Genomic DNA, 12635 nt, shown 5'->3' with positions numbered 1-12635 from the left:
ACAGGAAATCTTATCTTATAATAAAGTTCAGCAATCTACTATCATCCTTAAAGAAAAATAGGATTGAACCGCCATGTGATAAATAATAGCAACATTCCTGCTAAACTTCAAGGGTGGTAAGGCTATCTTATCAGAAATGTTAACCGAGATAGTATCCTTGTTTCCTTCGGCCCTCCCTCTGTAAACAATCCCTACCATCTGTCACCCCTCGTTAAATCAACTGGTCAATTTTACGATACCATTTCCTTCGTGTTCTGACTGCGAAGCGTGTTCTGTTGGTGTGCGTCGATTTTTACGCGACATTTTGATTAGATCTAGTCTATAAAAATCATGTGGGTATGTTTCGTCAGTATGTAGCTGTTGAAATGAACTGTTTAATTCCACGCATATTAAATGAAGTCCATCCAAGTTTTTAATTTTTTTAATGACCGAACTCATTACGTTTATAAAGGTATACGCGGATATTTTATTCAATTTTAATACGGCTACGTTCGGTTCGTTTGTAATCAATATCATCGTTTCTCATTAAAATCCACGCAAAAGTTTAAATTTGTTTCAAACCGTCAAATGGCTCGTTACCCTACCTTCGCAGTCTGAGATCGGGAACCCAGAACGTCCGGGCGTGGTTAGTCCTATTAAATTTACCGACGGAATTCTAACAGAGAAGAGTTTTATTTTTCAGTTTCTATTACATTTGTTACTCTATTCTATTTAACAGCACCTCAGATATCTCAATGGTATCTTAAGCTTCTATTAAACAGCCTTGATAGTCAAGATTTCTGTTTCTCGGTATATACAATATAAATAATTTCAAAGTAATACATTCTTTTTGTTTCCAGTATGTCGAATACATTTTAAAATACAGTTCAGGTTCAAACGAATTCTCTGTAAATTCAATTTATCGTAGTTCTCAAGTCTCTGGGTTATTCAATTTGTAAACCACAGTCAGTTCGTATATTATTATTCGTTTGAATTTTTGTTTCGTTTCAACAAATTTGCGCCTCTCGTTTTTCTTATTTCGGTCTTTTATAGCTATCACTAAGAACTGAGGTTCAGGAATGTGCTGTCGAAATTTGGGATGTGATTTGTGAATCTGAATAGCTGACATGCGTAACAGCTTATGTGATAATACGATAAATAATGTATCAAAATGTACGATTTAATTTGAGATCACAAACAAACTACTTATTACATCGTAATGAGGAATGGATAAGTATTATGAAAACATACATATATATATATATATATATATATATATATATATATGTATGTTATCTATATACTGGTATCAATGGTTATATATATATATATATATAACCATTGATACCAGTATATATACTCTTAGAAACAAGATTACAATTGATTTTTTTTTAAATAATAGTTGATACAATTACACTATAAATTTATAAACACAAACACAAACGAAAGATTTAAACACACTTCGGAAATCTACTAACGACTAATCTAACACAAACGCGCGTTACGAACGAAGAAGAGTCCTGATGTTCTCTGACAACTGCTTATATGTCGTTCGAGGCTCTCCTACTCTCATATTCTATATATATATATATATATATACTCCATCTATTCCAAAAAAACTTCAAAAGTGGAAATGTTGTTTGAAAAATATTTTAACACTAAAAGGGTAATAACTTGACAAATGCTAATTATCCCTGATATATATATAACGGAGGAACCACTTGAGGTTGCTGGCTCCAACCCAAATTACAGGAGGCTTCAGTCTGTGGTCCATTCACATTTCAACGACTGCATCTGTGCATAAACGCAGACTCTAAAGGCTTTGTAAGTAATGCAAGCTGTGATTAATACTGTCGCTCAGCATTGTCAAATTTTAAGCGAATAGTTTAATAGATTAAGTGGTCCAGATATAACTAAGGACAGAAATTTGGGAGAAATCGATTGAATATACGATGATGACTGTCTTAAATTGTCTATTTAGGAAGACATTATTTTTAAAGACTACGTTTAGGTGTGTTGAATTCTATTTGAGACTTATTTATTTTTTGGATTTCTCTCCCAGTTGTATAATACGACTATATTTTTAGGTTGTCGTATTTTATTTTACCCTAAATTCGCAGTCTTTGACGATTCAGAATAATATTATGCGTTTAATATACTCATATATTTTTCTACTAATCAACAAATAAAGAAATAATGGTATGTTGTCAGTATGAATGAGGAGTACTAAATTTTTTCTAATAATTCGTTTCTTGTTGCAGACATTCCATATCTTGAGCTGGCGGAACCTGATGAGGGCTACCACGGTCTGATCCGAGAGAACGAGACGTTGGTGGAAGTGACTCCCGCCATAAGAGCCCGTGGACCTCTCTGCTCCTTCCTCATACTGAACAACAAACATCATGGGGAAGCTCCCTTCGAGGTATGGAATATTCACTAATATGAGAACTTGCAACAATGACCAGATATTTTTTTACACCAAACCCAGCACAGATATTTTTTACACCATACCACGCACAGATATCAATTTTCTTCGTCAAAATTTAGTTCAAAATTCTCACATCATTTTAATAGAAGGAAAAGCGTATGTAAATAGATAGATCAGCTTCGACTCTGTCTGACTTATTACAATAATTTTACACAGGCTAGGTTAAAATACGAAGTAGTATTATTGCGTCTTGCTATTCTGGAGTTAAAATTTTAAAACCTCTTCGTTTAAAAATACTTTATTGATATATACCGTATAAATATAGCCGATTTAATTGAAATTTCAATTATAACAATAGTATGGAAATCAAAGTTTGTCTTATTTATAATATGAGGCAAAACTTCTCAGCATTAAATAAATTCACCGTGCTGGTGCCGGGTCCATCGTTGCAGGGAGAGGAGCTTCAACAGTCCCTGGGACTCGCGACCCAGGTGGAGCTTTAAGGGGCCCCTATCTAACGCGCGTTAAACTATAATATGTCCTTATAATGGCCGGTATATGGTCTCAACGTTTTCATTAAGGAAACTTGGCACTGTATTGCTAAGGCATTTTGATTTGGTAACCTGCCAATAGGTCGTTCTACAGGCTTGTAACAAGGCGCCATTAAACCATATGTGATAACTCTATAGTAACTGGTGTGGATACAAACATTAAAGTCTTCATTTAATGTAATCTTTATAGGCTCTATTTAATTAAAATATTTCAAGACTTCGCCATTTAAATATCAAGCATTAATAAAAAAAAATACAATTTAAAAGGCTGTTTATTCGTATATGAAACAACAAATCAATACATATTATAAAACAAAGCCCCTCGCCGTGTCTCTCTGTCTGTCTGTTCGCGATAAACGGAAAATCTACTGCACCGATTATCAAACAGTTATCACCACTCGATAGCGTGATTCTCGAGGAAGGTTTCAGTATATAATAATAAAACATTGTCCAACTAATAGATGATTAGTATCAAATATTTTTCCTTGAACAAATGGAGGTACTTTTAAATATATATATTTCTTCGAGATTATATCTTTTTAATGATGTCATTTGAAAACCAGTCCGTTGGATTATGTTACTTACTCATTCTAAGCTAGCTACTTTCAGGTTTGCACTATACAAATAATCACGCTGTATGTATATTTCTTTTAAGAAAAAGCATATATATTTTTCTCTATTAGATTCTCATTTAAGCTTAGTGTTAATTGTAATTTTAAAACTATTGACGTATGAATTATACTGAACGTTTAAAAGTACAAACAGCAGTTTGTTAATAACAACAAGAAAATATAAATTCTATATAAAAATATATAAAATGCTACTCTAATATTTTGTAAAATATATTCCTTCGAGCCGGATTTGAACCAGCGACCTATGGATAACAGTGATTATACGTCTACAGTCCACCGCTCTACCAACTGAGCTATCGAAGGTTGATAACTTAATGCGAAATTCTTAACGTATCTTTACGATGCATTATGATGTTACTCTTTAGATAATGTTATGTAAATATTTTTTATTTTTATTTATAAAAAAATTATATAAGGTGGCAACCGGAGGTTCCAGGAAAACTTACTTATATGTATATTATAATAAAAATTACATATTATAACCTGTACCTACAAATACGTGATTGCCCCGATGTTAGGATAGCAATGCCATTCCATAGCTTGTGTGGTGTCAGGAATCTTCTGGTTCACACGGCTTGGTGTTGGTTCCGCGGAGTCAGCGGCGTCACTCGTTATATGATATTTTATCCATACAACGATGTTGCCCCGGCGATGATCATTTATTCTATAATATGTAGCGCGTACGTAACAAAGAACTCCTTTTATTTATTATCATTGACGTCATAAGACAAACTTTAATGTCGAGAGTTACATAGAAAAACGATACAATTCACAATTCACTCTACAATAAGCGAACTGCGCTAACTAGTGCACCCCGGAGGGAAATATATCCGACGATTCAGAAGTATCTTCAATAAATTCAAGTACATAGTTCAACAAAAATTTCAAACAAAACACGACTTTATTCCAATCGCAATAGGTTAAAAAATTTGATAATACTCATTTAATATCCCCTATTGGATTGCATGTCAAACTTTCCGAAATGTATCGAATAACATCCCTGTGTACTTATTCCAATTTAGTTTTTAAGTTTTTCAAAACTTTTCTCTATGACGCATCGTGTACCGCTGATATTGGTTATATTTAAGGAATATTTATCTCAATTATATTGTTATATGGTATAAATTATTGATAAAAAAAAATAATTTCAATGGATGCGTATGCGTGTGTGTGTGTATGTGTGTGGGTGTGCGTGTGTGTGTGTATGTGTGTGGGTGTGCGTGTGTGTGTGTGGATGTTTATATATTCCGTAAGCCGTAACAAAATTTTCTTTGATCCACCTTTAATAAATACCGGGACCAAAACTTCGGTACTAATTTAAACATTAATTAAATTCTTTATTTAGCATTATGGTAAATCAATCTTTTGTTGTCGTTTTATATGAAAAAATATATACACAGAATTGCTTATGAAACGGCAATAAACGCTGCTGAGACAAAAAACAGTTTCAGGTCGTATAAAGCTAGTTGAGTTATAACTCATTGCGTAATTATGTACGTCGCTGAACTTGCATCAAAGTTACTTAAGTTGTACGTAATATCGTTTGCCAAGTAAAAAGTTATCATCTTATTGACGTGACGTCAAACAGTAACTCGGTATAACTTAAGTAAACTTAAGTCGGCTCTCGACTCGGAAGTTTGAGTTAATGATGGTATGATACAAGACAGATGAGATTTAACAGGCTAAGCCAATTACATGATAATTGTCTGATGAGCATGAATATATATCTATATAGATATAGATGAAGAAATATAATATCTACATGCATATTATTTAGATATGTACATTAAAACTAAATTGTAAGTACGAATTTTATAACTATAGTTTCTATTTCAAAATACTTAATGTTTGTAATTGTTTTACAATATTTATACGTTCAAAGTAAACTGGACACATTGTGTCTTAATTATAACTTTCATCATCATCATCATCATCATCAGTCTATCGGAACCCACTGCTGAGCAAAGGCCTCTTCTCACATGGAGAAGGTTAGAGCATTAATCACCACGCTCGTTCAAGACGGGTCGGCGATTATAACTTTAGATTTGTTGAAAAATAAATTTATAATTTTCTATGGTTTTAATCAATATATATTTTATAGAAAAATTAAATTAATGTAAATTTAGCTAGCCGGTGTTGCAGCGATCAAGAGATAATGTAATTTTAGATGTCCGCAGTCGGGTTTATCGATAAAAATGAAACTGCCGCAGAGAGGTGGTGCCAGTCGGCGACAGGTCTCACAGTCATTTTAAAATACAACGTAAAATGTATTACGTATGAAAAAAAAAATCTAATATATAAGAAGGAAACTTTTATTTTATATACCTACATATAGAATATATTTCTTTGCAAAATTAACTGAATTTGATTCTTTATATTTAGTGAATGAATTTTCATTCAAATATTTTATTTTTGTAAAAATAGTTTATATTGACCAATCCCTGATAGTAACATATAGTTTAAAGCTGATATCATCTTCATTTACTAATTCAGATATCATGATTACGTAAAATTATTACAGATAGCTGTTATATAGATTTTTGATTTATTGATCAAACTATCAGAATGTGGTTTAGAGGAAGGAAATTTAAAAGCGGAAACATTAAACAACTAACATTTTAAATATAAAAAAATAATAATTTTGTTCTTAAATTTACGCAGAATAAAGCAGCGAGGGTCCAAAAAAAAATTTTTTTTCTTATTTCTTGTGCTCTTTAGTTGTTTGAAAATCGTTATTTTTCAGATCATGGTGATTGACGAGAACGAGGCACGTCTCCGTGTACGTTACCCACTTAACTGTGAGAAACGCCGTAATTACAAGTTCGACATCGCCGCTGTTGGTTGTGATGGGTCTTACTCCAACACGTGAGTGTTTTCTCTATAGCCTATTGAGACAGCTCTAAGATCTGATTCCATGGGTCTATTATAATTATCCAGGTCTATTAAGTTTGGCCAAGTTATGATAGACTGCCAGTAAATATTGAACCTAATTATCTGTAATACCACCACGTACTTCCCTGTGAATGATTGTTAGGTATATGGGATAGGGGGTTTAGGGATATTTACGCTATATATCTGTAAAGATCATATAGTGTAAAAATCCAGCTGTAACCTGGACATTTTGATCAGTTATAAGATTCACACATATGTCAAGTCTAAAGCTAGGAATAGTGAGAAAGGAAATTTACAATTCCGGTGATGACGGAAGTTGCCAATGAGAGCAAATTGTAATGGTTTTTCAGGTTCGCTTGTAGGAGAGTGCTTTTTGGTTTCCAAATACACAGATGCACGTTTTTTTTATAAACAGCCTATCTTACTTAGATGTGTATGTTTATACCACTAAACAGGAATCATAGTTTGGATAAGGCTGAGCCAGGCTCCAGATGAAATGATGAATGATGCAGTACAAGAGTGATGATGATGGAATGATTCTTAAGATTTTATTAATTCCTTTCGCGGGTGAAGTAATTATTCTGTATACAGTACGATATAAGAGCAAGAGAAAATGAGTTACGGCTGTTACAGAAGTGACGTCATCAAAAGTTAAATTATGCTTGATTTATCATAAAATTTTGGTCACGTATTGTATTTTTTACGGGCTAGAATAGTGTGGCTATATGGAGTTGAAGTTTTAGTCAACAATCCAACGGGTGAATAATAAAATGATAAGAACTAGCAGCCTTTAAGTTAGACAATATAACTTTATTCGTAATATATGTATAATATTAAAGGGTTTAATACGTTTTCTTCCCAAGTGTACCGGTCCATATAACGGTGACGGATGTGAACGAATTCGCTCCGGTCTTCAATCAGGCTGCCTACGTCCGGTCAGTGGATGAGGGGAAGGTGTACGATGAGATCGTACGTGTGGAAGCGACTGATCGCGACTGTACCCCGCGTTACGGTGACGTCTGCAAGTACGAGATTGAAAACGATGGAGACAGGAACCAGCCGTTCGCTATCGACAATGAAGGTAGTTTGATATTCCTTTGTTCCCTTAACAAACTAATATTCAAAAGGTCTTAAATTATTCCAAGGTCCTTTTCTAGAATAACTTTATTTTGGACGTTTCCAGCTGAATAGAAATTATTAATAAAATTAAGTAAGGAGTTGATAATGGAAATAACTTTTGCACAGCTTTTACTTTACTTAAATTTTTAATGAGTTTCAAAAACTTGAGACTTAAATAAATATTTAATGATGTTATTGTAAAAGCTGAATTAAGAAGCTAGTAATGAGGTAACTTGTCAAAGTAATATTTTTCCCCATAAAAATATTTACATACATTTATTCCAGGTGTTATTCGTAATACGGAACCCCTGGAATACGATAAATCCCACAACCATATCCTGTCCGTGGTTGCATACGACTGTGGGATGATGCCATCCGCACCAGTTCTGGTCACTATCAAGGTCAACAAACCCTGCCGAGCTGGGTGGAAAGGTAAGCATTGTATAGATTTTACAGGTCTCCATATGTAATAAAAATTGTTTGCAGAGTTATAATTCTTATTGTTATACGTCCTAGGGCCTATTTCACAATGTAAACTCAAATTAATATAGCTTTGTCAATGTCAAAATAAACAAAAAACGGCTGTACATATATAAAATTTCAATAAATACATGGTAGGAATAGAGAAGTAATTAAAAAACAGAATTATATTTATTTAAGGTTTTTTTTTTTTCAAGAAATTAGTTCAAAATATTTGAATTTAATTGAAGCCCTGCTTAATAAAATTTCTAGGCACAACAAATTTCTAGGTCTAGACTATGAATGGAACAAGCTGGAATATCTTATCCATATCCCTAAAATTCAATCATTCAGGTCTTGCTGAGCGTGTGGATTACGCTCCTGGGACAGGTCCTCTAGCACTTTTCCCAGCTGCTCGTTTAGAAGCATGTTCTAGCGACGAGCGCTGTCCAGGTGTTACAAGAATCCAAGCCGCTGTAACTCTCCAGGCTTCCAGAGCTGGTGTTGCCTGTGACAGGGACACATATACCTTACACGCCCAAAGAACAGTATGCGGTACATATTCTTTTAATTTATGGCAATTATCTACTTCAACGTGTCTTTATACAAAAAAATATATATGTATTATAAACAAAGAAAAATATTCTCCTGAACAAAATTTATAAATGATTATAGATCGATTGCCAAATATCTCTAAGGGATAATTTTTTATGTCTCACTGAAATATTTTTTCTAAAGGTCTGGATCCCAAAACAGTGGATTTGCTACCCAGCCCTGGCGTAGGAAACGAGTGGGCGAAGTCTCTCAAACCCGACTCAGGTATGTATTAGTGATAACACCAAAACCTAGTTTACACATTTGGAAGGCAATAATGTACACCTAGCTTATATTAATCTTAACACATTTAGCAAAAAAAACAAATAAAATATTAATGATCTGATAAAAAATATCTATATACTATATAATCTATTGTCAGTTAAGTCGATTGTATGTGATGACGAGGCTGATGATTTCCACCAGGTCGTGACGGCGAGCAGTTGTTCGAGTTCGACGGCGAGACATCAGCCGTTGTACCAGAATCAATACTACCACATTCCCTCGGCAGCACTTTCTCCGTCAGCACCTGGCTAAGACACGCCCCGCCCCCAGACCACGATAAGCACCGCAAGGAACACGTGCTGTGTCTCGCCGACGACCACAGTGAGTCCTCTCTTGGAACCAAATACTAATATAGTATTATAGTGCCCATAATATATGTTGTGCTGGTCTAATGGTTAAAGCCCCGCCTCTCGTGCGTGAGGGCGCGGGTTTGAAACCTGGCAAGTACCAATGTGATCTCTTCCGAGTCATATGTACTCTCTAAGGGTATTTATACACCAATGATAGACTGTGAAGGTAAACATCATGAGGAAACCTGGACTTATAATTTCAAAATTATAAGATTTAAATCGCCAACCCGTCTTGAGCAAGCGTGGTGATTAATGCTCTAACCTTTGTCCTTGTGAGGAAGTGACCTTTGCCCAGCTAACCAATAAGCTAATTTCGTAATTATTGATAGTTCTCTCATTAAGAATTTAACTTCTGTATACTGTTGATTAAAATAATTGACCAGCCAAAAAATGAACACCCTGTACCACCTAACAATTATAAAATTAGTTCATCACGTAAAAAATATAATTTAGCTCAGAAAACAAAAAAGTTTTTCAGTGCCGTAAAAATTATTATTATGTCATATATAAAAATTAAAATAAGTTTTGTTGGTAGCAAATTTTTACACCCTGTATACATAAATCAAAATGTTTGATGATTAGAAATGAATCGTCACCACTACGCGCTGTTCGTCCGCAACTGTCGTCTGATACTTCTTCTGAGACGTGACTTCGGTGAAGGTGACCTGAACATCTTCAGACCAGCCGAGTGGAGGTGGAAGCTGCCAGAGGTAAGGATTGTGACACAGAGCAAATAGAACCTTACTGCTATAGACTGAGAATAGAAATTTAAGTGATAATAATATGTGTGGGGATTAATGTAGGTTTTTAAATTAAATGGTTATTTATGTTAATTCCATAGTCCAAACTCGTTATGATTTTCAATGGTATATTCGATCACAATACCTATGCTCCTACGGCATAGGAGTAAAGAGTTCCTTGCGAATTTTTATGGAGAACTATTCATTCGTGGTCTCTTAATGCATAATGCCATCCATTCATTTTAGTTACGAACAAAAAAATTGCGAATCGTCCTAATCTTAAAAACTTCCCGTAAGTCATATAACAGCGTAATAAAAGCTCGCAGTTATATTAACTATAATTATCAATTGAGTGTAATTATGAAACTACCCTCAGGTGTGCGACAACGAGTGGCATCATTACGCTATCAACGTGCGCTTCCCCAACGTAGAGCTGTACGTGGACGGTGAGCCGTACCGCGGCGAGAGGGGCCCGGAGGTCATCGACGACTGGCCGCTGCACCCGGCTCACGGCGTCAACACCACCATGGTAGTGGGCGCCTGCTGGCAGGGTGAGAGACACACCAGTATTAACAGAAAAACATACATTATTGAATTACATTACAGGACCAGGGTTTGAACCTACGGCCCTGGTGCGAAACACGTAACGCGACGTTTAATACAATGGATACATCAATATCGGTTTAATAATCGTTTAGTCTAGAAGTAAATCACCTCATGATGTTTCAGGTACGGAGAGTGATATGAAGCACCATCTCCGCGGTTGGCTGGCGGGGCTCGGAGCATTGCCGGGGGCTGTTCAGCCGGCAACGGCGCTGAGATGCGCGGCCCGCTGTAGAGAGGGACTCAGTCTAGCGCCTGATCTATGTACGTCAACACACACACAGAGACATGCATTACACACACACACACGTATAAAGAGAAACATGAGCGCACTTGCAAATTTATCAAAATTGATATACCTTTGGATATAACTGGGTAGGTATTTGCATGATTTTTCAATCCATTAAATATTTGTTTTAATTTTTGAGAAAAGATTTTTTTTTATTCATAAACATTTAAACTATTTAACAGTCAAAAAAAATTATAAAATTTTAACCAGTAGGTAGCTCTGTTGGGTGTGTGACGTCATTGGGCATTTTTCATTCAAATTTTAATTTACGCAGACGTATACGCATATGTACAGGAGCAAACGGCATTAAACGACGGTATACTGACAGACAGATAACATATTGTTGTAGATCTGAAGTCGGTGTCCGTGGAGGGTGACAGCGCCTCGGAGGTGGAGACCTTAGTGAGGCGGGTGGCGTATGGAGACGCCAGGGTGTTCCCGACGCCTGGAAGACGAAACGTACACCTGGCCACCACCATCACGTGAGATACATTCACACTAATAATACCGGTACTCTTTGGTATATAAGATTTTATTGAGACGGAATCTAGAAAAGAAAATGTGGGAGCTACCAGCAGCCATGATAGATGCAACATATAACTCGCGGCTGTCCACAATGATTATAAAATTAGTTATTGGTATAAGGGAAACGATATCAAAGACTGGTTAAAAGCAGAATAGAACTATGTGTACTGTGGGTAGAATACGACGTCTGGACTCAAGATACTCGGTAGTACAGTCCAGCGAGTGCGGACTATTGGACTATATAGAACATTCGAGAAATACAAGGACATGCAGAAGAATATCTCTCTTTTCAACGAATCTGTATTAAATCCCATATACAGTATGGATATATTTCTATTTTTTATTTTCACACCAGCTAGTCAAAGTTAGTGTTTGTCTTTGTACAAGGTCACGAGTCCAAGTAAAACAATTTAATTATTTTGAAATTAAATAATTTATCGGTAAAATAATAATTCTAATATTTGGATAAGCTATTCAAGATGTCAGAACAATAAAAAAAAATTACAATCCGAAGCTATTCCAGGCAACTATAGCAAAAAATCCGACACGAGGTAGCGATTTTAAAAAAAAATTAAAATGTGCGAATATCTCGAAAACCGTGATATTTTTACTGAGGTCAAATTGTGATTTTCTGATAGATCTCGAGCTCATCTAACTCCTGTGTCACTGGGATGTGGTCATTTTGGGACATCCTGTATATTCATTTGTATGTAATGTTCTCGCTAAGTCGAGTTACCTCCTATGTGTGAGGGTCAGGGAAAAATAAAAAGTCACTGTAACTAAGTCTGCTGTTCACAATTGCAATGTATGTTTGATTTAATTGTTACTTTAACTTTTACAAACGCACATGATGTAATATCCTAAGACAGGTCCGAAGATAATGCAACTGAAAATTTTATTTTCAATCTATAGATACATAATTTTTTTGACTTTCGACAACAACAGAACGGTGTTACAGAAAATTAATAAAAATAAGTAAAATCAACAAAGGTTATGATTAATTTAAATGCGTATTTTTGTATCATCGAGAAAATAAAACCCAAGACATTTTTCCATAAGCTTAATTGAGACAGATTTTGATATGGTTATCTTAAGAATTATTCTTCCTCAATCTCGTGTGCGTCAAGTCACTGACGAGGTAATCTTACGTACCGCAGTATTTATTAGCGCGAAGTATACACCTTATAAA

General features: G+C 35.0%; 1 protein-coding gene and 1 non-coding gene across 2 annotated transcripts in view; one reads left to right on the top strand and one right to left on the bottom strand.

Annotated features, from left to right (window-relative positions):
- LOC116776013 (calsyntenin-1) overlaps positions 1–12635 on the top strand; it is a 128708-nt gene that overhangs the window by 111222 nt on the left and 4851 nt on the right. The window contains exons 2-12 of the mRNA XM_061524175.1: positions 2241–2401; positions 6334–6455; positions 7346–7563; positions 7887–8033; positions 8415–8615; positions 8799–8879; positions 9081–9260; positions 9872–9999; positions 10406–10580; positions 10759–10896; positions 11271–11403. Of these exons, the coding sequence (XP_061380159.1) occupies positions 2241–2401; positions 6334–6455; positions 7346–7563; positions 7887–8033; positions 8415–8615; positions 8799–8879; positions 9081–9260; positions 9872–9999; positions 10406–10580; positions 10759–10896; positions 11271–11403 (1684 nt within the window). The remainder of the gene's footprint in view (positions 1–2240; positions 2402–6333; positions 6456–7345; positions 7564–7886; positions 8034–8414; positions 8616–8798; positions 8880–9080; positions 9261–9871; positions 10000–10405; positions 10581–10758; positions 10897–11270; positions 11404–12635) is intronic.
- Trnay-gua (transfer RNA tyrosine (anticodon GUA)) lies at positions 3805–3893 on the bottom strand. Its single transcript is given in 2 exon segments — positions 3805–3840; positions 3857–3893. It is a non-coding gene; the product is annotated as a tRNA-Tyr (tRNA).

Source organism: Danaus plexippus, chromosome 24 (genome assembly GCF_018135715.1).
Source record: "Danaus plexippus chromosome 24, MEX_DaPlex, whole genome shotgun sequence".
NCBI classification, from domain to species: Eukaryota; Metazoa; Arthropoda; class Insecta; order Lepidoptera; family Nymphalidae; genus Danaus; species Danaus plexippus.
This window is presented reverse-complemented; position numbering and strand designations above follow the sequence as displayed.